The 26,757-nt window shown below is 36.5% G+C and overlaps 2 protein-coding genes across 4 annotated transcripts; both read right to left on the reverse strand.

Annotated features, from left to right (window-relative positions):
- Positions 1–3,920: 3,920 nt before the first annotated feature.
- On the reverse strand, positions 3,921–9,472 carry LOC113711143 (protein ROOT INITIATION DEFECTIVE 3). Of its 3 annotated transcripts, none has more exons than XM_027234317.2 (9): positions 9,102–9,472; positions 8,789–8,902; positions 8,563–8,696; positions 8,327–8,474; positions 7,575–7,774; positions 6,778–6,905; positions 5,894–6,135; positions 4,648–4,820; positions 3,921–4,178 (listed from the first exon to the last, which is right to left on the reverse strand). In XM_027234317.2, the coding sequence occupies exons 1-9, from the start codon at positions 9,309–9,311 to the stop codon at positions 4,148–4,150; spliced, it is 1,380 nt and encodes a 459-aa protein (XP_027090118.1). In that variant the 5' UTR covers positions 9,312–9,472; the 3' UTR covers positions 3,921–4,147. The 3 variants fall into 3 exon arrangements, with proteins under 3 accessions (XP_027090118.1, XP_027090120.1, XP_027090119.1); XM_027234319.2 differs by lacking the exon at positions 3,921–4,178 and adding an exon at positions 4,290–4,400; XM_027234318.2 differs by lacking the exon at positions 3,921–4,178 and adding an exon at positions 4,290–4,410.
- A 3,942-nt stretch (positions 9,473–13,414) lies between these two features.
- On the reverse strand, positions 13,415–15,147 carry LOC113711789 (heat stress transcription factor B-4). The gene is made up of 2 exons (XM_027234993.2): positions 14,757–15,147; positions 13,415–14,641 (listed from the first exon to the last, which is right to left on the reverse strand). Exons 1-2 carry the CDS (start codon positions 15,003–15,005, stop codon positions 13,757–13,759), a joined length of 1,134 nt encoding a protein of 377 aa, XP_027090794.1. The 5' UTR covers positions 15,006–15,147; the 3' UTR covers positions 13,415–13,756.
- Positions 15,148–26,757: the final 11,610 nt, after the last annotated feature.

Genomic DNA, 26,757 nt, shown 5'->3' on the forward strand with positions numbered 1-26,757 from the left:
GGTTCTTTTGACTTGATACGTGTCAAATATTCACACTTTTATCATATCATTGATTACTAGGTCATAAGTTTTTCTGATCAATGTTAATGACAATTCACTTCTTTGTGATGACACCTTCTACCTTCACCCTTTTAGCGCAGTTTCTTGCCATGAAAAATAAACTAGTGAGAGCATCATTCACATTTCTTTCTTCTTTTTTTTTCGACAGAATTAAATTCTAACTGCACAAACGAAAAACAATGACAAGAAAGTTGTGGGTTTGTCACATCTGAACAAAATTGTAGTAATGGAAGTTAAAAACAGTGTTAATAATCCTATGTCAAAATGGAGGGTTGATTTCTCAAGACTATCAAATTATTACCTTGATTGCATGTAGCGAGCAAACCCTAAAATCAAAATTTACTTACCCTGAGTCGACATAACATTTGTTAACTAATGATTCCGCTAAAGTCCGTATATATACTTCCTCTTAAAACATTTATGTATCACTCCAACATTAGTTTGATCAACAACAATTGTTGTTCAGATAAATCAAATTGTGTTTTCAAATCTCTGTTCTCTCAACTACTTCCCATAAATCGGTATCTGGATTGTGTAGAATGGTCTGCAATCAGACCATGTAAAGATGTATGTATTGATGGGGACAGGTAACAGGTATACCTAAGAAGAGTGTCTTAACACAAACAGAAGACCCTTGGGAAGCGACAAAGGCTGATTGTACTAAAAGACAACATCGTATTAATTGTCTCGCGACCAACTATTTTGTGTGTAACTTCGGCTCCATTAATTCTAGACTCGGGAGGCTTGAGAGAGACTTGAGAGTTACTGGTGTCTGGTGTTAAGTTTTTTTTTTTTTTTTTTTTTTAAAAAAAAACCCATCAAAACTACTGCATGCTCACGAAATTTTCCATGCACGTAACCAAATGCATGTAAATTTAATATCTAGTGCTTAAAAATGTGATTGATCTGCAGCCTAGGTTCAAAGAGGAACGCACCAAATCATCAGCGAGAAAGGGTTTCTGTAACCTACCCTTTAATTTTTTTTCAACAGTTCTTTCGATACCTTCGAGATGGTTAGCAGCATTTCTATGGTATGAAATGTGCAAAATGTGATAGTTCATATTGCATGATAACATGGCTTTCACTATCGCTTCTGCCAATGGATATTTTGCATGGTCCATCCTTTTGGCGTCGGTTCTTCCTTTTCTTTTTTTTTTAATTTTTTTGGGTCCTTATTTTAAAGTGCATGTTTATGGCTGCTACTCTGGAAAGACTTTGATTATCATATGTTAGAAGCTTGGTGTCGACATATTTCTGAACCATAAATCTCAACCAATTATTTTGCTTCTGAACAATCGGGTTCCGAACGTTACATGCTTGCATCTATCTACAACTAGAATTTTGAAAACATCGGTTAAAAGTTCATCGTTGCTTCAACAGAAAAAAATGCTATGTTTGTACTTAAAATCATACGCATAATTTGTCATAGTGTCTCTTCTTGCTCATTTCATTTACAACAAAATAAAAGTAGCGTCCACATCCGGGACGAGTGAATCGATAAACTATAGCCTTAATGTGCTGGAGATTCTCTAATTCATTGACGCCCAAAAATAAACAGCTGAGATTTCTTTACGTTACCTAGCTAGCGGATCCAGTTGTACTCTGCAGAAGTAATGGGGGAGAAAATGATAGTATGACAGAAACTAGAAAGAGAAGAGAAAAGAAAAGAAGCATGTGTTGTTTGCGGGGATTTTGATTGGCTTCTTTCTTGCAGCATGTAGCCAAAACACAAGAAAAAAATCTTGAGCACCCTGATTTCAGAGAACGGTCCCAAGCCCAAGCAACGAGCAGAATTACCACCACTACAACTAGCTATAGAGCATTGACCCGCCCCTTCCCATCTCATCACTTTCTCTTTCCATGCATTAGAAGATGGAATAAAATACTGAATTTTATCAACAGGACATGAATAAAGCGACATGTTCTCTGCAAGAAGATGTTCGATTGGATAAAAAGAATGCAGGAGGGAGAGATTTGGTTGTTTGTTGGGGTTTTTTACACCGCATTATCACGGTTGCATTGCACCACCTTATCTTCTCTCCCCCACAACCCATTTTAATATAATACCTCTAAGCATTTATGGTATGTACTTTAATCAATAAATACCCTATCTTGCAAAAGGATCCTACAATAAATAATTCTCGTTTCACCACCCCAGTTTCCTAACCCTTCCTTTCTCATCGGGAAATGCAGGCAGGCCTCAGAATAGAAACAATTTGCTTTAGTTGATGAGACAGTGAACCTGGCCCCACTTTTCCTCTCTCATTCATTCATTCTCTTTCCACATGATTTTCATCGCTTCTACTTCAATGTTGATTGCTTGGTTGCCAAATTGCAGAAACAAGGAAGTCAAAAGAGTCTTGCCAAATTGCCCGTTTGTTGGGCTTCAGTGTTTGTGCTCTCATTGTCACAAAGTACGCCTTTCTTGGAAAGGAATGGAGTCTCTTGGACTACATCTCTCTCCCTGCCTCCTTGGTTAGGAACTTCTCCAATTCCTTTGTTGGGTCATGGGTGTGCGTGTGGTGTGATTCAACATTCAAGGGTGACACGCTCACATTGCTGGTCTTTCCTTTGGACAACGAATTTATTGGCGTTACATTCCTATAGATCTAGTTGAAGGCCAGACGGGGGAAAAGTCCACTTCTTAATGATACCACCCCAACTAGTACCTTGGCTGACGAATGCTTGCGATGTGGATGTTTTGCTCTTGTCCATAGCCATTGCTATCAGTAGTTAACTCCGTCGAGAAGCTATTGAAACTGAATGAATGCATAAAATGCACCTGAAGAAAGAAAGGGGATCGTTTGTACTTGTACATCTGCCCTTTTTCGCAAGTATGTCAGGCTAGGTATTTACGATCTCAAATTCCTTCTCTATTCAATCCTTTAAAAGCATTTCAATTACACTGGGAGTTAGAAGAAACCAAAGAAAGCAGAATAAAAAACCACCCTGTGACAAGGAGCTCAGGTGAGTAGGAGCTGGAGGGCAAGTTGTCCATTTGTATGTGGCTTTTAGCAACAGAAAACCTTTTTATTTGCTGGTTTTCAGCACAGAACAAAACTCCGTGGCAGCTCAGTTGCAGATCAATGAAGATATAAAGATGTCAATTTCACTTCCTCGCCGTTTTAAGATTGGCACGGCACTATTGTGACTCCTCTAGAAACATGTACCCTCCAATGTTTTTAACTTTTAACTTGAGATCGAGACAGGAAAATGTTGAAAATTACGTAAAACTGAAACAGTCAACATAAACAGCTCCAGAAGTTCAAATGATCGACAGGTATATTAACCTACTTATACAAAAATAGAACGGCCAAAATAAAGCGCTTGCTGCAGGCAACTTAACTTTTACCTGTTCAACCAGCATGAAAAGATTCGCGCGTTTGAAGCGGGCAGCTAAAAATCTCTCGACATTCAACGTCAAGCATAATAGACGACTCTTGGCGAAAAGTCTCAGAGAAATTTTGTATGTTCAAATGGGAAAGTCAATAGAAATTAGATAATACTTTGCACGTTTAGGCACTGGAAGATTTAGGCAAAGGAACTTCAAACTTCACTACCAAGTAATAATTCAAGTTTTAGTGGTCGAGTAAAATCCAACATGAGAATGTATTGTTTTCAGTGGACCAAATAGGAGCTATATTGTTATCCGGATCTTTTCTTTTCCAGAGAACGTGCTTTCTGGTATATTCTACTGAAAAACTACCTGCTTTTTGAACAATTTGCATCTCGGTTTAGATGAATTCCCCCCCCCCTCTCTTATTTGCTGATATACGTAAGAGACAAAGCAGATGAGATCCTTATCGTGATTAAACAGGTGGACATGAGGAAAGGGAAATTCACGATGTGGCGATGGCAGATAAAATAACTAACGGATTAGAAAGAAACCATCTTTAGAGCTTACATCAGAAAATCTAGTATTTCATTGTCAAGACCAGGTGAAAGTGAAGTTTACCATAAATAAATAGTGCCCCAGCTAAACTTTTGTATGCTGAAAGTGAAACCAGAAGCTGAAATAAACTTACTCCATTTTGTCAAAATGCAACTTTACTTTTGACAAAATAGAAATACCATGCCAACAATGTATTCAGACTTTATTTCCTGCATCCTCTGTCCTACTGAAAGAAAAGGAAAAACATGGACAATGAATGAATTGCATGAATTATGGCCTTTTGCAGTGACTTCTGAATTTTAAGTCCTACAGAAAATGCTTGGTTAAGCTCATGCAATTGACAACTCCAAGATGACATATCACATCAATGTGGAAGAAAGAGTCATAAAAGACTTTACAGGCCTAATCTTCGCAGCTACTGCAAATACAAGTCCATCTCTAAATTCATCTGTTAGTGACTTTCAAAGGGAGAAGGGAGGAAAAAGGGAGAAAAAAAAAAGGAGAGAGAGAGAAGAGGAGAAGAAGAAGAAAAGAACAAGTCCTCAAGTAAGCTAGTACTATGTATAAATTAGAAAAAGATAAACCGGAGGAACAAAAAATTTCATTTAGTCAAACAACAAGATGATAAGTAGGTAAAACCAGAAGCTCCACCAATAATACTAGAAGTTGCAGCAAAAAGAACGTGATTGTCTTACATATTGTGTCTGCTGGCACTCTCATGCTCATTTCCATCCAAAAGCTCAGATACACAGAACTGATGTAAATTTTCATACATTTTCTTCCATTGCTGGACCATTTGCATGGATCTTTTGCGCTCAAGCTTTAGCCTTTCCATCTCCATTTCAGTAGCAGCAGAAGAACCTTGTTGCTAAAATGACAAGGGCCATACACACACTTCAGATTGGCTTAAAAACCAGAATACAAATCAAACTGAATCAATGAAGATTTACTTTGCATGAGATGATAAAAGATAGACATGATAGGATCAATATCATCTGTTTTTAACCTCAATAATTCAGGTTTAGTCACATTCCCATCGTATATAAGTCCTAACAGGACATGCAATTTATCCAAAATACAGCCATATCATGGTAAAAGGAGGTTAAAGGACCTGAAAATTTTATTTGCAATTCATAAATATCTTTCCACAGTAACTTACTGTTAGAGTCATTACAGCACTCCCTATTTCCAATTGAACCATGATACACACTGTTTTGCTTAGCTTATCTCTAAGGTTCTCCTCTTTATTCTTTACTGCTTAATGGTCCAAAACAACTGCATGATGCAGTACAAATGAGAGTTATGCAAGTCATTTGCTCCATAATACTCTTTTGAGTCACCAATCAAATTAGTGTCATTACAGAATTCTAAAAACTAGACCAAATTTTGCTTCCTATACTGTCATAAAGAATAATATCCATCTGTCAAATTGCAATTCAAAATTGAACACATGCCAAATCAAGTAGATTTCTAGTGATGAACAAGAAGCGAGCCCTCATACTAGAGTTGATACAATTACAGAAAAGACTCTGGAAATCAACTCCAATGCCCAGATTTTACGTAACACTCTTGTGCTGAGGAACAATCTCCATGAAATATTGCAATTCGGAAGTTAGTTCTGTAACTTGGAGAATAAGAAAAAATATCCACGAGCAAATTTCATCAACCTTACAAGAAGCAAGTGGTTTCAATTTTTCCATAATTAAAAGCTCTAAAACCAGCACTAATTTCATGGAATTCATGTTGAGGACCAACTTCACTGATTTAGGGTGGAAACACAGATTATAACGCATTCACAAACTCCAAACTTTCCACTGATGACCATCCAGAACTAAAAAATCACAAAGCACAGAAAGTTCTATGCAAGTAAAGGACGTACCAAAAGCTCTTGGATTTAGGGGAAAAAACACCAATTAAAATAACTATAATGAAAATATGAACCTGAAGTTCTTTTATTTGATTCTGCATGGTTTGAAAACTAATATTTGGAACATCTGCAATGTTATTGTATGTCTGGCAATTGATGCAAGCCTTCGTGTCGATATTGTCATCATGTGAATAAGAATACTTCTCTAGTGGTGATGGTAGTACATGTCTCCTTGATGAGAAAGCCTGGAAATTCATTGATGTCCGTGGATTGCAGTGTGATGGCTGTCTAATGACAAGGACATTATTAACAGGGCCTGCAGGGTAGCAAAACCAAGAGATATACTGTCAAGAAATCACAAAAAAAGGGAAAAGTAATAAAAAAGTAATCTCTGTCACTTGAAGTGAAATATGAAAGCTTAGATCAATTCACCAGTCAAGTACATAAAAATTTCAGCTGAAGACACTAAAAGTCATGAAACTCTTTATTTAAGTTGGTAGCTTCAAACAACCTTTCTTGCCACATATAGAATGCACACACCACAGAGCATCCTCTACCTAATTCCACCATGTAGTTCTCCACTAAAACACATATTACTTCAGATATCCACTTCACTTGTACCTTTACACACACATAAGAGTCTCTATACAGCAATATGTAAGACATTATAGTTAAATCATCGTCTATTGAACTCTTTCAGAGTACAAATAGACACTCCAAATCGAGGTGCTACTATGTTGAAAAAGTTACTCTGGAACTAGACCTTCAGAAGCCATATTCTGAACACAACAATCCAGAACTACTTGTTTCTTCGAATTAGACCAATCATAACACAATAATTTCCAAAGCTTGCATAAAACATATTCATATCCTATTGCTAAATTAGACTCGACCAAGATGGGAAACATGGGGAAAAACTGATTAAAGTTAGGTGGCAAAGCCCATGTGCACTTGATACCTTTTGCATGTCGAAAGACACGAAAAATGTTCCGGGTTCTAGTGTCCCAAACTCGAACCATCCCATCCTCTGATCCAGATACCAATAGGTATCCATCCATACTCAATCCTAAGCAAGTTATAGCTTTACTGTACCAAATACCAGAGCAAAATATCTCAGAGCAATAAAAGAAAAAGAGCTAAAGCAACATAAGCCAAATTTTTGAAATACCAAAAAAATCAGACATGCAGGAAAAACCAAAACTTTATAGAGGCTAAATCCTTTTCATGTTTGAAGCTACATGTCACCACAAATTTGAAAATTATCAATTACAAGACCGAATAAATGAATGGTCAAGATAACAAGTCTTTTTCGACCAGAATCCAAAGGAAACAATCAAGTTGTTGCTCAAGTTATCAGATAGCAAAGAAAGAAAATAATTCTAGCCACAAAGGGGGAAAAAATCTCTCAGTTCCTTAATCCGAAGACACTGCAACAGTGAAAAAGCATATCAAAGTGTTAACTTCATCCAGAATGCTCCAAGAGAATAGAAAAGCAATAAATATTTACACATCTATGTGATTTTATTAAAAGGTTGAGTAGTATATGTTAGTTTTTCAGATATTCACAATGTTACATAACAAATCAAACATGGAAGGAAACAGAGCAGGGCGCAACAATGTCTAACGAACTAGCGAAGCTGCTGTACATCATACTTGTCCAGTCTCAATGGCTGCCAGAAGCCAAGTTTCACGAATGACAATGACCAATAATAAAGTGTGATAAATGCTAAAACCATAAAGAAGCTGGTGGCATACTTGTGTTCACTTAATGACCCAATGATATGGAACCCATAATTGCTGCTACTGTTGACTTGAGCATTAAGTGCAGCAATGTATATATTACCATCTCTTCCACCAGCATAGAAGACATGCTCACCAGGATCCAATACAACTGCGTCAATTATTGATGGGAAAACAATATTCCGCAACAGTTTCCCCCTAGATAAGCTCCATACCTGGGACGATTCACATCAAAATAACAAAATATACAAAGCCACCAATATCAATGCACACATTCATATTGAAAAGAAAGCTTGCACAAGATGAACTCAAAAGCACATAGCATATTCGAGAAAGTTGATGTCATAAGGGGGAACAGATATTCTTCTCATGTTCAACACAGTAGGTGAACCTTAGGAAAGAGACAAAGAGCACTTAATATAATCATAGGCAAAAATTCATAGTTAGACTAACTATACTGGTCATAGGTAAGATAGAAAAATGTAATTCACGTAAAGGACCTATTATTTCTATTCAGTTTAAAGAAAACCAAAATGGGAGGACCAGGATGTTTTGCATATGGTACTTTAGATAGCAGAAAAAAGAATAAACACTAATATCATGAATACTGCAAGTGTCAAGCTCATATATGAAGGCAAGGCTGAACAGACATTTTCCTACTGGTAAAGGCTTAATTCAGATAACTAGCTTCCACTTACAAAGCAGCAAATGGGAACTATTTGAATGAATTACTACATTAAAAGAACTAAATAGGACAGGTAGCAAACCTTGCAAGTCCTATCCTCTGAAGAAGACACGATAATAGCATTGCATCCTCCATAACCAGCCGCAACATCAGTGACTTTTAACGTATGCTCAGAGAAACTATACTCGTACAGATATTTTGCTTCCTCCCTCCGTTGATCATCAAATATCCTAAACACGTGTTTTGCCATCCTTCATTCAACCATTAAACAATCAAGGGAAAGAATAAGCAAATCACAAGCAGAGATTTCGTAATCACATGAGGAGCGACCACACACGAACAGAGCCATCCTCTGCCCCAGAAATCAAAAGGAACTGATCATCAGAGAACACTAAGCAGGTAACTGCCCTATAATGAGCGTGCCACCTCTTTAGCAATCTACCAGTTGCAACCTACATAATCAACAGGAAAGGATTCAAATTTATTTTCTGACTATGAAAGACATTAATATCTAATAAATAGAAAATTATTTCAAATAATTCACCTCCCATAAATATATTTCTCCAGAAACGCTGCCTCCAACTATGTAAGTGCCTTCACAGTTAGAAGCAAGAGCGTTGATAGGTTCGGCAGGAAAGCTTTTGACTTCCGGCTGAGGCTGCAATTACAAACTAAAAGAATAAATCAACACGCTAAACAAAACAAAAAAAAAAACCAATGATCAAGATTTAAGCAAAAAAATAATGTTTGGAGAATTTATTAAGAGGCAATTTATCAAACATGTTAGTTTCATTGGCGAGGTGTCCATCACAAACAAAAAGCTGTGGAGATATGCTGGGTGTACTATTCAGGGCAACCTTATTCCAGGACCAGTAGAAGATGGAGCCGGAAGAGGACTTGGAATCACGGAGCTGAGAAGAGGCAAGAAAGCGGCCGGCGACCGAGGTGAGACCGTGGGCAGGAGAAGAGCAAGAGCGAAAGCGGAGGTGCTCGGTGCCTGAACGAAGGTCCCAGCAGCTGATGCCTGCGTCGGTCGGCGATGAAGCAAGCACCAGCTCGGCTTCCATTTGATTAGATTGGATTGAGAGACCAGATTTTTTTCGCAATAAAAGAAGCTCCGTCTGCTGTTTCCGATGAAGAGTGGCGCCGGCGCGCAATTTTAAAATCCAATTTCTTTCCGAAGAAATTTTGGAATAACGGTTGTAGGCAAAGCCCTTGGGCCTGGCTGGCCTGGGCTAGTGTATCAACCATGCGTCATAAGTGCTTTAATAGTGGGCTGGAACATTTTTCTCTGGGCTCCTCTTTTTTTTTTTTTTTAGTTTCAAAATGTCAAGAGTCTTTATTGTTTTTGAATTACCCACCAGATGAGTTCAATTTTCATATTTTGATTATATATGAACCTGTCTTTGTCTTTGGCTGTAGAACCTACTTGTTATATATTTGAAGAGACAAAAGATACCCTAATTTTGATACACTGGTATATGCATGTACGTGTTTTATTTTTGAGCTTAACCGACCAAAATCTCAATTTCAAAGGTAATGTTATATAGGTTCTGAAAATTATATGTAAAAGAAACCTAACTTTCTAATTTGTCACCAAAATCTTTTTTGTGCCAAATACAATAACAACACGTTAGTAAATTGATTTTATGTATTAAAAATTTTGTGAGTTAATGCTTTCTTTCCCTCACCATAAACTTGGTAAGCAATTAACTTGGTAAGCCCATGTGTTAAATCGTTATGTATTCGATCTTAGGCTAAGATTCTACACAGTAGTAGGGGATTAGTTTGGTCGAAAAGTTGGAATACTCCAAAGTGAAAAAAAAAAAAGCTTTATAAGCAAATCTATTCCCAATTAGTCATACTAAATTCGTGCTAGTGACTATCCAATCACAAATTAAGCCATTTTAAAGATTTTTTTTTTCTCTTTTGTTGTAGCTACATTGTGTGTAATCAGGCTAATAACGCACTTACTCCTGGCAATAAAATTAAGCGGATCAGGCATAGGACGGGTGTAATTAATTCCTTGATCATGTACTCATCCAACCAAGTTCCAGTAATATATTTTTATTTTTCATCCTTGATCTAGTGGTTAAAATTGAGGTCGAAGAATTAGAAATCTTGCGTTCAATCAAATTCTCCTACACAGCTAACCAACTGCTTCTTAAGTCCCACCCAATCGGGAAAAAAAAAAATTTTTAAAAGAAAAAAGAAAAACCATCCATCCACAATCTGCGGTAACAAGATTTCAAGTACAGATCCATTATATCCAGAATTATTAATGTCATGGTCTTGAACCATCATTTCGAGAATTTAGAGATAGGATTTGGGATGCCTAACTTTATATGGCCATCATCATATTCAGTTCGAAAATGCCTTCTTTGACTCAAAAACAGAGGTTTCATTTCAGCCACTTCCAAAGCAAAACAATCAAATTATTGGTGCTATCCCTGCCATGCTAGTACTATGTGTCTGTAATCGAATGTTAGCGACGAGCCACATTTTCCCTCCGTAATGCTGATGTGTAGCAATGTTGGGGCCTAATTAAAATTTTTTTTTTCTCCTCTCTTTAATTGGCAATGTTGTCTAGCCATGCATGATTGGTAAGTTCAAATGCCCAAATGGCTCCAATGTCTGGCTTGATATGATATCATGCAGGAGGAGAAAATAACGATGAAGGCGCAATAATTGAATCAAGATCTCTTGACCAGATGATTAAGACAGTTTAAAACTCCGTTGCATATGAATGAATTTTGCTGTCTAATTCTAGAAGAGCGAATTAAGCTGGTAGGATTAATCCAGACGCAGTGTTGACAAAAGGTCCAATTAATGCATGTATATTTTTCTCACAATTATCATCTAATAATTGTTTGCACGTATGATGATTGTTGGTGGGATTAATTAAGTAATTAGCTAATGATATCATTACGTACCACATATATCTATCTAGGAAGGATAATAGTAGGATATTGGAAGGAAGGGCAATGCAAAATGATTGCACTCGAATTTTCGAAAATTGGAAAACAGATTGAAGCTCTCTCTATAATCTATGGTCTTCACCCTCTATTGAAAAGCAGCAGAGATGCTTCTAAAACTTTATAACATACACCTACTTACTCTTCTTCTCTGTAGTATAATACTCTAATGTTTAAATTGTCAATAAAGTGGAATGGAATTTAACAAGGAAATGTCAATAAAGTGCACTAAAAAGACTCAACCATGGAAAACCCCAAATCTTTCTTTAATACTACACATTTTTTCCCCCATCTTTTTCTTTCCCAACTTTCGAAACTTTGTGTGTGTGTGTGTGTGTGTGTGTGTGTGTGTTGAGCTTCAATTCAACAAGGCTGTTAAGCAACACAAAAACACTCCCTTAAAGCTAAACCATCTTTACCTGACGAGCCGTATACAACTTTATGTATATCCAATTAGAGTCTTAAAACGAGAGAGAAAGAGAGAGAGAGAGAGAGAGACTAATTCTTCCATCCACATTTCCACTTCTTGATTATTTTCTTCCCTTTTCTTTTCCTTTCTTTTCTTTTCTTTTCTTCTCGGGGACGAGGCCTACCCTTCTACACTGCACGTGCAGCCACCTGTCACGTGCCACATCCATGAAAAAGGACAGAAGGAAGGTCCACCTCCACTGTCTACTATGTCTACCAATATTGTGTCAAAACTAGGGTTAGGGTTTTTTTTTTATGGTATAAAGACCAAATCATTACACGACCAAGATTTTCTTGCTTCTTCTTTTGTCCAGATCATTCAGATACTTCTTTTTTCCCATCTTGGTATTTCAGAGCTTTCTGTGTTGTACGTACAAATTTAAAACAGTAAAAGGCATTATAACAGCAAGACTATGCATTAACCGAGCGATGGTCAAATAAAGGGGAAAAAAAAAAAGTTTCAAAAAATTCATAGTCCCACACTTTTTACCTTTCAAACTCTTTCCGTATAATGTCAATGAGTTTAACAAGCAAAGCTATGCTAATACCATAGCTAAAAGTTGGATGGGTTTTTAGCAAAGTTGGTTTCTGCTTTCTTTACATATCTGTCTTACACAGTGGTCAATAACAAGAAGTCTCTCTCTCTCTGTCTTTCTTTCTTTTCCCTCATAAGTCACTGTTTGGATTGTTTCTAGACACAGAGAATTGGAAGGGAATGGAAAGCAAATAGTGGAGGTATCCAAGGGAGAGTATTTTCAGTTCTTGAACACAATGATCAGATACTTAAAGTAGGAAAAGGCAAAGGTTTTCTGGTCCTCGGAGGAAGAAGTATAGAAGCCTTGATAGAAACATTTCAAACACACACATTCGATCTAGTCAGTTTCACCTACATTTCGCTTTCATCGGATAACCCACCCAAGCAGCCCGGGCAGGCAGAAGGCACCATGAAACATCCCCATTTTTAATCTCTCTTCGATTAGCAGTACTTCTTTTATTTCCAAAAAAAAAATTTTAATTTTTAAAGAAAAACAAAGATTTTGTTCTCATCTTGGTGTTCGTTTGTAGCATGACTTTTTCTTGGGCTGACTGCACAATGTTACAGTTAGTTTTCAGATAAACGAGAAGACATATAGAGATCTTAACCTTAATCACGAGGCATGATGACTTTCTTTTCCTTAAATCATACAACTAAAGCTAGTACCGGTACATGACTTTCTCCTTGGTCATAATAGTTGATAATTACACTAGTATTCATTACAAAGTTAATTGAACTTTGTGAAACATTTTCCTCCATTTTCTTGTGTCAGCTGCTTTTCTTTCACTTTTTTCATGATTTCAATTTTCCATGATTCTCAAATTAAAGTCCCGCATTTTCCAAATTCTTGCTTTCTTTTCTTTTCTTTTCTTTTTTCTTTTTCGGGTATGGCCATATTTGTACGTATAATCCCATTAAAGCATTGGTCAGAGCTCAGAAGAGGCAGCTCCAGATAGAAATTGCCAACGAACAGCCTGAAACACTTCTGAACTCTCTTAACTCCCAGAAGTAGAACTGAAAAAGAAAAGCTTCAGCAGGTCCCCCCCCCCCTCTCTTTCCCCACCACCATCCCAAGCATTCTCTCAAGCATGTGTGCAGTAATTAATGTAACTGAAAAGTTCAGATTTCAGAACCAGGAAAAGAAACGAGAAGAAGAAGAAGAAGAAGCAGAAGCAGAAGCAGAAGACAATAATAATAAAAGGGTAATAAATGCATCACTGAAAGTAAAGCCAAGTAACATTGCACCAGCTAGAAGAAGAGATGAAAACTGAAACGTCCTCCTTGACGGAGGAGTTACTAGTAAAAGTTGATTTAATCTTTCACTCTAACAAGAACCCACCTGCATTCTTGCCTTGGAAAATACTTCTTCATATATTTACAAACATCCGTAGCACACGCACTCGAATAAACCAAGACCACAATCAAAAAGGGATTAAAAAAAGGACTACTTAAATATGAATTCCAAATATAAAAATATTTTTTTTTAAAAAAAAGGAAAAAGGAAAAAGAAAGAAGGGAAACAAAATAATAAAGACTAACATGGAGAAGGAGGCATGAGATTCAAGCCCAAGTCATCCTTTTCCATGACCAATCGAGCCTTGTTAGTCTCCACCATAGAATTGGAACATTCCGGATGCAATCTTTTCTTCGAGTGAAGTGGCACCCCAAATAGCTTTGTTCTACTAATATTACTGCTATCCATGGGCTCTTCAACAATTGTTACACTACTCCCATGAGAAGTCTTGCTAGGTGGTGATGAATTGTTAAATGAGATGTTAGCTTGATGATGGGGAGGACCATTTTGCTTAGGGTAGTGATGGTGGTGGAAGCCTATCAATTGGTTCAAAGGCTTTTGCATCAACGACGAAGAAGAATTGGTAGTATTATGAATAATAGGTGTAGCTGAAGAAGGTAGCAAAGATGATGGAAAAGTGTTACTAGGAGCAACTGGCTTAACATGGTTTTGAACAAAGTAAATAATATCATTGTATAGTTTTCTCATGTGGGCTAGTTCAGACATCAGCATATTGTTGCTTCTTCTAAGCCTTTCATTATCTTCTGATAGAGCTGTGACAGAGCTGCTGCTGATGCTGTTGCTGTAGTTGTTACCTCCTGGGGGATTAGCATTTCTGTTTATGACCGAGATTCCAACTGGCGATGAAGAGATGGGTGGTGAGTCGCACCAGTGGTTGGGCTGGTCATCAGAATCCGGTGGAGAAATGCTGACTCGATTTGGGTACGGGAAGAAAGTTGGGCTGCTGATAGGGTTGTTAAGAGGGTGGTGATGGTGGTGGTGGTTGATGGCTACTTGCGGCTGAGCCGTCTTCCTCCGATGGATCTCGCAAAGCAAGTGTTTTTCTCCTTTCTTGAAGAATTCGTTTGCAAACTCCCATCTGTCCGGAACTATTTTCCTAAAACCCTAGTTTCATCCGAAAAAGAAAACAAGACAGATAAATAATAATCAGCTTTCTCTGATTTCAACCAGTAATACCTCACTGTTAGATAGTACATGTGATAATTAACATATGACTTACATAGGTGTTGAGCTGGCGGACGAAGCTAGAGAAATTGTTGTGCTTGAAGTAGTTAGGAAGGAGGTCACGAGCGAACTCAGGTGGACGCCAAACAACAAAAGTGGTGTCATCTTCACCCCAGGAGACTATATGGTCTGTGCTAGGGTCATCTACAAGTTGGTAAGTTTTGGTTAAAAACGGGGCTGGAACTGATTTGTGGGAGTCCAAAGACAGTAATATGCCTTCGCAGTTATCAAGCATCAGAGCCATTACGATACTTGGAGACCGAAGAGAAACAATGAAGAGGGAGCAGCTGGAGAATGAATGGCGGGCTGGCGGAAGAAATCAAGAAAAATGGAAAGAAAGAAGACTAGAGAGGAAACAGGAAGAGGAGGGGAGAAGAAGGTAAGGCCGCAAGGGTTATTTTTGAAGTGGAGGTTGTGAATTTTATATTTACTGAGGGATAGCATACCTCGGTTATGTTGTAGTGAGAGGGGAATATGTGTCTGCCTGTCTAGGACTGTGAAATAAGGGCCTTTCAAGACAAACCCGTGACAACACACACACACACACACACTCCACTACACGCACTACACACACTACACACACTACACACACTACGTACACTTCTATCCATCCATGATTCCATGATCCCATCCTACTCCCTCTGCAGTCTGTAGTGGTAGTACTAGTAGCTTGGTGTATATTTTGGCTTGACCTCAGCTGGATGATGTACTGAATTTGATCCCCCGCGCACATACACTAGAAATCACGCACAAGAGCTGGTGGTGTGGAGTGGCATAATCGAATTGACGGTGGCACCCTTTTCTTCCCTAAATTTGGTTGCTTGATGTTCGATTGTTATTGGCCAGCCGTTGCTGATACTGCTAAAATCTGAGTAATAGTGGTACTATGCTACTAGTGCCGTTACAAAACTGGCTAAAGGCTATTTGCTTTTGGCCAGTGTGTAATAGTAGGTTTTTCTTCTTCTTCTCTCTTTTTTTTTTTTTTCTCTTTTAATGTACGAGAAAACTACTAATGCATGATATTTTCAGAACCTTTTATGAAATACCTGGATACTAGATTACCCGAAAATTAATTAACACTAATGCATGATATTTTCAGATAAAAGAATTTTTTTGCGCTGGTTTTCCATACGTTTTTTGATAACTGTTTTTTCATTTCAAAGGAAAAGCAATGCCAGACTATTCGAACCATCACTTTGACGAAACTCCAAACTCGCGAACTCAATTCATTTGCAGTCCTATATAATTAGTTTCAGGATTAATGAATAAAGTCCGGCCGGCTATTTTGACGGAGCTCTAGTAAGGGATAGAGGAACTTTTCTGATTAATTTTTCTCAGAGGAATTAATGTTAGCTAAAAATTTAACTCAGCTACAAATTTTCACTCTCAGATTAAATAGAGAGACGTGCGCACAATAGATGGGAAACCTTGGCATGGATTACTTGAGAGTTATTACAAACTCAAACATGAATGTAGTGAACTTTTGGATTAATTAGCTGCCTTCATGGGCATAATGCAATTAAACCAATCAACATCTGCTGCTTATTCATGCGGTTAATCTGTGAGTATCAACTGTTCTACATCTTCTTCTTCCCGCCTTTTGATGTCATTTTCGGTTGACTAAAACACTTCATTGTCCACATTTGCGTATATACACTTTCAACTATCCAGAAAAACAAAGATGTGGATAATGAATAAGACAGCAAGGTAAAAATAAATAGTGCTACTAAACGAGTAGAGTAAATTTTCCATCAACTTTTGGTCTAACAGGTGGAATTTACTACCAATGGGGGAAAACCATTCACGTACAGGGGTAGATTGGTCAAGAAGTGGGGTGATTGAAATCCCGTGGTTGGAAATTGGATCTTGCTTGGGGGGAGGGGGGGGGGGCATTTAAAAATAAATGCATGGGGAATCCAGAAGAAGAAGAAGAAGAAGAAGAAGATGATGGAGTTTTTTCATCACTTCACGTCAAACGAGTGTCCTCTTTTACGTTTTGTAGCTTTCTCTTTGTTGTTTAATGGAAGCAAACTCATTCACTCATCAACCACCCAACACAAACACACACACACACTCACACACTCTCTCTCTCTTATACGTGCGTGACTGTGTGACTGTGTGTGTGTGAGAAATTGGAGGAATCCCATCATTTTCTAATAGTAGGACTATAACTACGTCCCAACTCTTACCATATCCTGCTTGGGGTTTGTTTGCAGATATATAAGGTAAAGGATACATCGAACTACGTGATGGGATTTAAAGCCTGTGGGCTGACGACATTTTAGCTTCTTCTTCTTCTTCTTCTGCTTCCTTCTATTTCTTCTCTCAACTTTCTTTCTCACTCGTTCTTCTTGACTTCTTCTTCCCACGTATTCTCTCTCATAATAATCCAAACTTCAATATTTAACCATGATGCAATCTATGCACGTAGAAAACATACGTGCGCGCTCTCTACATTCTACAGTAAAAATAGAACATCTAGGCTTCTTTCCACCGTCAAACTTTGGTTTCTTTGGCTGGCTTGGCTTATTTGTCGCTGATGTGGCTGGCCAGGTGCTTGAATTATTGGCCTATAAAGTTCTACATGAATTGCACCAAAAATCTAACAGCTTTTTCTTTCTTTGTAATGGCCCAAGAACAAATAAAATATACTTTCATATAGCTAGCCTTCGTCTTTTAAACCTCAATCTCAATGCACTTCACCTCCATGCACAATCATCAACTGATGAAAGTTTTGGGTATTAATAAACTTCTTGAAAAGAAAACTTAATAATTTTTACTCTTTTTTTTTTTTTCTTCAAAATAACCACGGCTTTGCTATAAAGTTGTACCCGATCGATGCATTTTTGGGGCACATGTTATCACAATATATATCAAACTATCAATTCCCTTATAAAGAGGTTCATGTTTCATAGAGACATTGCAAATTTAACAGCTTTCTCTCGAGATTTTGCAATCTTTAATATATAGCACTGCAACACTTTACTTTTGTTGCAGGACGTGATGCATATGAGATAAAAAGTGTGATTGATTAAGAAGGATGCTTGCGATACAATAAAAAAAAAAAGATTTTTTTTTATGATCAGATGTTAACTCACTATATATTTTCTTTTCCAATAATATATATAATTGACGTACAAATGTTGAGAATTTGCCTTCGTAATAAAGTGTTCCCATGCAATATAGTAATAAAGTGTTAATATATATATGTTCGGCCTGTTGGGTTGGGGTTGAGGATGTTATAAAAGCAAGACGGAAGATTCAAGTAGTGACAACAGTTGTAGGGACATAAGATGGCCCAAAGTGAAACAATAGGAAAATGATGGCTAATTATTTCACCAAGATACCCAACTGATTATTTTGATCATGGCAATGATACTCATTATTGGGAAAGCAAAGGTTATAACTGTTCTAGTTCCCCACGCTTATGATCACTTCCCTTCTTTTTCATGTTTTAAGGCTGTTCTCCACATCGCCCCTTTTATCCGAATGGAACCCTAATCATATTACCAATCTTACTTAACAAGTTAATTTCATAGTACGTACAAGCAGCTGGTCCGGAGCAGAGGCTTGTTGGTAATTTTTTCCCCGCAAATGATTGTCTTTAATTTCATCCTGTCTCTTCCCTCCACAAAATTCAAGTGGAAATCATTCTTCTTTTTTTTTTTTTTTTTTTTTTTTTTGGGGAGAGGAGGAGTTTAATTAAGAAGCGATTTATCTATCTATGCCGATCGATCGTGAGGTGATTAGGAAAACGTACTCCATTTGGATTATGAGTTTTCGTTGAAAAATTCTCTTGACATATTTTCCAATTAATTTTGTCACTTCAAAAAAAAAAAGAAAAAGAAGAAATTAGACTGCTATTATTCATATACTGGAGTCGATAATTGCAAACGATGAAAGTGGGAATGGCTGCAGGAGCGAAGCGTCAAACTATCAGAATTTCAATGCAATCCCACATGTTTTTAGTATATTAATTAAAGGCAACAAATTAGGAGTATCAACTGATATGAAACAGGGCATAAAGGCAGAGATCTGTTTTGCATGTGACATTGGGTTTTCATTAGTAAAAAATATTTTCAACTTACAGAGAACTTACACTGGAGATTATTAAAATAAAGAGCAGAAGAGTAATAAAAATTAAGTTGAAAGCAACAGTGTCAGTTTCAAGTCCCGATATCCAAATGCAATGCAAATGCTGATTATAACTATAACTATAGCTATAACAAGAAGAAGTACGTACGTGGTTCCAACACCAACCCTTCCTTTCTTGACCTCTTTTGTTCATATATATTTTCCTTTGTTCTAAGTACTAGCTATCACTCGGGATCCTCGGTGATATGTTTTCGATGCCAATCCAATGCCACCTATAATATTGTGTCAAATGTCCTGTTAACATTTACACTTTAATTTTCTAATAATTCAACTTGGTTTGGTTTAACACATGTGTAAATAATAACAGAACACTTGGTACAATACTATAGGTGGCATTGGATTGGCATAAAAAAACATGTCACCGAGGATTTCAAGTGACTAGCTAGTTTATATATTTTCTTTGGCACCTCATCTCTACCCCAAGCTAAGTTCATACATACTCGATACTAGTTAGTTCATATATAATTCTTTCTTTTAAAAAAAAAAAAAAAAAAAAACCATTTTGTCATTTTTTGTTTTCTATCTCTCACACTTCTGCAGAGTACTCTGCACTGTTTCAGCGGCTGCCATGGAGACAGGACAGAGGTCCTTTTTTTTATATATTTTTCTGATCTTTTTTTTGGGTATTGCCATTCTCGTGAATCTTCCTTTGGATTTTTCTACATCTAACTACACATTTATTCCCACCACTCTATTCCCTTATTCGTGTTACATGCATATATGAGGGAATATTTCACATGCATCATCCACCTCCTCCTTTTTCACTCGTCAAAAACACTAGAGTAGTAGTAGAATAATTTTTCAAGGATACAGTAATCGAGCCGAGTGGTTCAATACATTTAAGATCTTACAATACTTGCTGCTTTGTTTATGGAAGCGGGGCTGGAAAGCAGGAAGGGACCCAAAGAACTACTCTGCTACAGAAGATCACAAAGGTGATCTCTTAACAGCTAGGCTAGGCCATCTTCAAGAAGTCACAACACAAGGATACTACGGAGCCCACCATAATCTCTCTATTTTGGTTCAGTAGTATCCCTGATGAGATGCATGTATTCATTTAATATACTCCTCCTATTCTTACACAGGAGGAGGAGGAAGAAGAAGGGCCATCACAGTACGTTGAAAGAGTCCAGGGGAAGATTCTATTCTAGTAAGTAATATCTAAAACTGCAGCGGAAGTGATCCCCACCTCCTCTCACATGACCACCGCCTAGCCAAGCACCTCTTCAAAATTGAACAATACAATAATAATTTGATTAAGCAGTACCTGACAGTTAGCTAATACTCCTCTAGCTGGTATAACATTTGTTTTTTTGTTTAATTAAACAACAAATGTTGAAAATGAGAATTTCTAGGACAGACAGCTTAAAACACAGACCGAATACGGATAAAAGAGGAAGCATACCATCTCTTAAATCTAGACTAGACTAGAGACTACCAGCGTTTTAGCTACTGCTACCATACATATGCATAAAAACAAACTTAGTCATATTTAAATCATTAATGCACGCTTTTCTTTGCCTCTCTGACTCTCTCCCTCCCTCTCTCGCTTTCTAAATTTTAATACTACTACCATATGATCCATCATCCTATGTGAAAAGTATATAAGATTAAAGAAAAGAAGAAGAAAGGAAGAATCAAAATCAATATTCTACACGACAAGCCACAAGGTTCTTTGCTCTGTCTCTTCTCGCACTCTCTTTTGTCCGTTTCACTGCTGGACCCCGACCTTCCTGCTCCTGCTGCTAGGCAAGAAGAAACTCAACACTTTTTGATACTCTATTCTATGCTTAATTATAAGCTCATACATAAGCTGGTATATACTGTTCACTGAGTGTTTAAATTACTTTATGTTGTCCATGATTGAAATTTGAAGTAGTGGGGGTTGGTCAAAGATGGTTCAAATTAAAAAGTTGTGGGATTGAACATGGATGCATGGCAAATTGGCAGGGTGACTACCTAGGCTCAGAGGAGCATGATCGAGAAAATGAAATGGAATTTACTACTACTATATTCGTGGAAGGAAGGATAGAAGGTGATGTAGCTATCAGCTAATGAATTTAAGGGTCACGAGGGGTGGTGACTGGTGAATGCCCACGAGGAATTGGCGATCTGATATTAATGGAAAGGACAAGGTACCCGCTTGTCTTTCTGGAGATGCCACGACTGCTTCCTCGTCCTTTCCTTTCCTTTTTTTTTTTTTTTCCTTCTACTAATCAGTGTAAATGGCCTTCCTCTGCAGCCTGGAGTTTGGACTCTTCCATTTCAGAACTCAGGCCATGCCCCTTTATTATACGAAGTTAAGTGTAGCTTCTTTTTTTTTTTTTTTAGTCAATCTTCACTTATCTACAACTACGAATAACCTACCGGATTAAAGTAACAGATCCAACTAAATAACAGAAAAATGGAAGGGGATTAAATCGCCACCGAATCAAACAGGTGCATTATGCACTCATTGAATTTGAGAAAAAGTCATATTCAGTGACAATTACGAGAGACGAAACTTGAACACTTAACCTCTCATCCATAAAGATACTTAAGTGCATCTACTTTGCTTTCTTTTGGTTTTTCTCCCTCTATCTTTGTGTTGGTATTCAACTACTTAAGTGCTGTAAATTTGTCTGCAAGCATGTCCATGAAAATGGAGGTTGTTCTTTAAGCTTAGGTTATTTGGACGATACGGATAAAATTTGGTGGGACTTTGGTGCATGGCGATACTCTGGGCACATTATGCATATTTCACATCATGCCTAGTGTAGCTTTTTTGTCAAAATTACAGTTATTCTTCGGTGTTCTCATGACTTTTCTTTTTCACCTTATCTTAATAAATTAAGAATGAAGTGGATCGAAAGAAGCATTGATTATAAAAAAAAAAAAAAATTGAAAATTGGCTTGACTTACTTTTAACTTTGATTTTTTTAAAAAAATGCTCTGAAGTTTTAATAACTTTATCGTCAATCATTTTTTCTATAACTTGCTTTGAAAAAAGAGATATAGAAAATCTGAGCCTGCTGCTAATCCAATAATGTGTTTTAGGCAGTCTGTGAGGGATTAAAGGACCAATTGTTTTCCAAGCATTCACAAGAAATTTAGTAGGGATTTTTTTTGGGGTGAAACTTCTGAACTTAATAATGCTACTTATCAGAAAATAGGCACATTTGCATGATTGTAGTGGTTTTTTTTTTTTTTTTTTTTGCCTAAATCTTAGGTTATTAAAGCCTCGACTCTCCGTCGAGTGAAAGATTCAAAAGAAAAAGAATTTGTAAGCAGCTCATTTACATGGCTGTGTCCGTCTGTAAGGGTAAAAGTGTGAAAATGGAATGATGATACTTGCAGACGGTGTATTATCGTATAATGATCTTTATACAAGTATGTGTATGAAGTAGGATTGTCTTTTAATTGAAATCAAGGTAAGGTCAATGCGAAACATACACACAATCATTATGGTAACTAACATACACACAATCATATATGTAGAAGAAGTTTATCTTTTGTAATAGTTTTTCTTTTGGGCAAAGGAATTGTTTTCCCAAAATAGTTTACAGATTTTAAGCTCTTTCATAATTTAAGAAAATTGGGTAAAAAACAAAGAAATTTGAAGAAAATTATATAATGAGCGCTACAGGAACTATAATTTGCAGGTGACGGAATCAACTAATACTACATAATATAGTAATATAAAAAGCATATATAATAAAAGTAAAATTTTATATGCACTATCATGGTGGGATCTACGACGTACATGTAAAAGGTGAATTTTAAATTCAAATTTTATATAATCGTCATTTATTCAGTATGGACAGTGTATACACTGTCTGTATATAAAAAGATTAATCGATATAATAATAGTAGTAGATAGTTGTAGAATAGCAGCGCCAAGCCATCTATATTTAAAAAAAAAAAAAAAAAAATCGACTAACAGCGGTACCGCGTTGTTAATTACATCAAATTTCGCAAGAGAACAGAAAGGGCAAAACAAAATTTTCTCATTATTTGAATTTGCAGTTTAGTTATTTCTTTTTAATAAAGGCAGTTAACTCAAGACTCCAATCTGGCACAGGAGAACAGCTTGCCGTCAGAGATATTATGCACCTTCGTTTTTCCCAGGATTCTGAGCCCTGAGCCCTGGCACCTGTTAGACGGCAGGTGCAGGTTTGGGAACATTTGGCCGGGGCATCAAACTCAGAGCCCATCACGAGTTTAACTAAAAGCAATTAAGATTATACATATATATATATATATTATTCATCAAAAAATTAACAAAAAAAGATAGTTTCGTGTCGTGTCGAAATTGATTTTCAGTTCACATAGTTGCAAGGATATTGGTAGTGCTAGTACCTTATATATGTCGCATTATTACTCTCAAGTAAGGATAAGGATATATTGTGGGCAATTTTCTTAGCAAATTTAACAGTGAAAAAAATCAGTTCCTTCTTTTTAGCAGTTGTGAAATGACTGAATTTGTTGCCTTTCTCTTGAACCCATGCATCCTAGTCTGTTACTGAAATCCGCATATAGCATACCCAGACAAATTTTAGGAGACATGACCAATGAAATTCGTAAAGGATGACACTTAAATTTAGAGAAATTACTAATGGAAAAGCAAACTTGATGGAACGATCGATGTTTTGATTAGATAGGAGAGCATCTAGCAATAGATGATTGATTAGAATAATGAAAGGAGCTAGTTGGTCTCCATGCAAAAGTTCCTTTAGGAAACACCAAAAAGCACACTAGTTTCCTTCAACTCTCAAAGAGAAAGAAGAGAAAGAGGAAAATCTCAGCTGTGGTGTAGGTCTAAAAAGGGGTTTAGGATTTTTTTTTTTTTTTTTACATATATATATATATACCAAAGCTATCTAGATAGATTCTTAGACTTGCATGGCTCGTTGTTTCTTATCATCAAATCCTAAAAGAAAGCACATTTTAAAACCACCCCCTTTAAAGATACATTAAAAGTAGAGAACAACAAGACTAGTCTTTCTTTCATTGTCTTTCTTACATCCTTTCTTCTTTTGTTTTTTTCCACTTTCCTTGTCACCAATCTTTTGTTGAAGACCCTTCTGCGTAAAGGAAGACTCAACACACAACAAACCCTTTAGTAATAGAATGTATCCTTCATACCTTCGTCAATTTTTCCTTTTTTAGGTTGACTATGTATAATTTGACTCACACAAGCAAACTTAAATTATATCACGTGTAATAAACAAATTCAGGCATATCTTAATTACCAACCTTCGGATTGTAGAGGAAACACAAGTATATTATAAATGCATGAATGGAACACATAGATCATGTCTCAGTTGAATGGAAGAGTGACTTTTATCCCTTAATCAAGTCAATCGTTAATATTTTTTTTTTCCCTTCGAATCATAAAACACTACTGTAATTTTCTTGCACCGAGAAAGAAAACTGCATCTCAAGAATCAATCAATGCATGATTAGAATTGAGGCTGGTTGGACCCATGAAACCCTGGAAGAAGGGCGGGCCTAGCTACAAGGTTCAGCAGCAGTACAAGAAAGAAATTAAGCACATACATATGACCTATAAACATGATTAAATGGAAAAGCATTAAGACACCGAATGTCAAAAAAGACAGGGAGAATGGTGGATGTGTAGTATGTTTGGTTAGAAGAGGGGAACATAAAGGCTGTTGGATCACATGCATATCACCTTCTTTTTCTTCTTCTTGTTCTCTTCTTTTTATACTGTGGCTGATAAACGTTAAAGAAAAAAAGTTGTAATTAGAAGGGATAGGGTCCCATCTTCACCCAAGGCTGCTGCTGGCTACTTCACTAACTTACACTACTACTACTACTACTACTACTACTACTCATTCATCCATCCATCTCCTCAATCCAAGGGATTCCAATGTGATGATAAAAAAAAAAAAAAATTAAAAAAAAAAAAACCCAACTGGGTCCCTCAATCCATCATCTTCACCTTCATCATTTCATGCATATATCAAAGTCCCACCTCTTACGTCCATTGCTCACAAAGCATGCTTAAAAAAGTGGGATTTTTTTCGTTTTTGTTTTTGTTTTTGAGGCTTCCTCATATGACAGCCAATAATGCTGCGGATATGAATTACTCCTCCTTACCAGTACTAGTAACAATTTTTGATTGGGGTAATGAATATCTCATCATGGGAAAAATAGGACCAATTTTATCAGCCGTTGATTGAGTATTAATTGTTCGGTGTATCGGCTTTGGGTAAAGTGCAAAGTCACTGAATCATTTGCGAAATTATGCTCTCCCTTTTCATTTTCATTATTTGGTTCTTTCTTAATAATTTGGAGGGTCCTCCTCTATTTCAACTCTTTTTCTAATTAATTTTTAACTGAATTGAGTTATATTTTTTTTTAAAAAAAAAAATTTTTGGTTAGAGAACAAACGAAGAAATAAGATGTGAAAGATCGAAATGGTGGGTACGTGGGTGAAATATGTAGCTAATTAAATTAATAGCTTGCTAATATTTGTTTATTTTACGATAATCTAATAATACTCTGGTAGCTAATGGTGTCAGAATACTTCGAACACGCTGAGATATAATATCTACAAAAGCAGGGCATGCGTGCCATGCAATTTTTAACATTATCACCCTGATTGATATACAGATTTCTGAGCAACAGTACTCTTGACTCTTGAGATTGATTTCTCTGCTCACAAAATTAGGGAAAAAAAAAAACGCACTGAAACTGTACATGACGGCAGGCAATTAGCAAAATATTACGTATATATATATATATATATATATATATATATATATATATATATATATATATATATATATATATATATAGGCGAGGTCGGGCTTGAATTCCCCTTTTGTACTTAACAAGGAAAAGAACTGATATTATTTTTCTGTCTTTGCAGATTAATAAAAAATGATGGATTGATCAAGATATGTACTCTCAATACTAATTAAGTGCATGTCAAGAAAATAAATTTTGTTTTTTCCTTAGTGTGAGTTATATTGTCAAAACTCATTCCATCTGCTTCAAAGAAATTGGTGAGTTACAAGAACGTTTTAAGGTCAGTTTCTAACAAGGAATGAGAAGGTTAGACTAGTCATATTCTAAAAAAACTAAAGAAAGAAAATTATTTGGTCCGTGAAAGACATTTTGCACCGAAGAAATGATAACTGCTGTTAGTTGTTGGTTTTTTTTTTTTTTAAATATATAAAAAAGCACAATCGCTAATATAATTTATGACTTTATTTCTTGTCTTACCCATCACCATCACAATGAACCATAGGTAAGCGGCGGAAAAAAAAAAGGAAAAATAAAGAGAATTTAATTTCCTTTCACTATTTAAAATCTGCTCAATTTTTCTCTACTCAAGTAAGAACCGTAACAGATGAAAATTCGTACGATGAACTTCACAAGAAAGCCTATAAATCATAATGTGCTGAGATCAAATGATTTCAGGCCCGATGAACCTGTTTTAGCTTTCTCTTCTAACAAGGTCCCTCTTTTTTTTTTTTTTTTTTCTTTCGAGTACTTTGAAGTCATAATTGTGGTAAAATGACCTTGTCATTGCACCTTCAATTATTAGGAATGACAGGTACATATATACATATATATATATATAGAAGAGCCTATTGCTATTCAACTGGGCAGGCAAAATTCAAGGCTTTAATGTTTGTAATCATAGAGTTTCGGGAATGAAGAATATATGCTTCAGTTGAACTAGAATTACCGGTCGAAATAAGTAATTACTGTTCTAAGGCCCTTCGCAAGAGTCAAAAGCAATCAAAGCACATTCGTAGTTAGACTCAAGAAATCAACTTTTTGAAGGGCCTTCCAACAGTAACTAGCCTGAGCTTTTCAAATTTTTT

Source organism: Coffea arabica, chromosome 10e (assembly GCF_036785885.1).
Source record: "Coffea arabica cultivar ET-39 chromosome 10e, Coffea Arabica ET-39 HiFi, whole genome shotgun sequence".
Classification (NCBI taxonomy): domain Eukaryota; kingdom Viridiplantae; phylum Streptophyta; class Magnoliopsida; order Gentianales; family Rubiaceae; genus Coffea; species Coffea arabica.

What these genes read in the sequence shown, in the direction of transcription:
- LOC113711143 (XM_027234317.2), bottom strand. Translation starts at nt 9,311, where the DNA reads ATGGAAGCCGAGCTGGTGCTTGCTTCATCGCCGACCGACGCAGGCATC. An exon ending in GAGAAATATATTTATGGGAG is followed by an intron (nt 8,697 to 8,788) that starts GTGAATTATTTG and finishes TTGATTATGTAG; the next exon opens with GTTGCAACTGGTAGATTGCT. An exon ending in ATCAAATAAAAGAACTTCAG is followed by an intron (nt 4,821 to 5,893) that starts GTTCATATTTTC and finishes TTGTCATTTTAG; the next exon opens with CAACAAGGTTCTTCTGCTGC.
- LOC113711789 (XM_027234993.2), bottom strand. Translation starts at nt 15,005, where the DNA reads ATGGCTCTGATGCTTGATAACTGCGAAGGCATATTACTGTCTTTGGAC. An exon ending in TCCGCCAGCTCAACACCTAT is followed by an intron (nt 14,642 to 14,756) that starts GTAAGTCATATG and finishes GGATGAAACTAG; the next exon opens with GGTTTTAGGAAAATAGTTCC.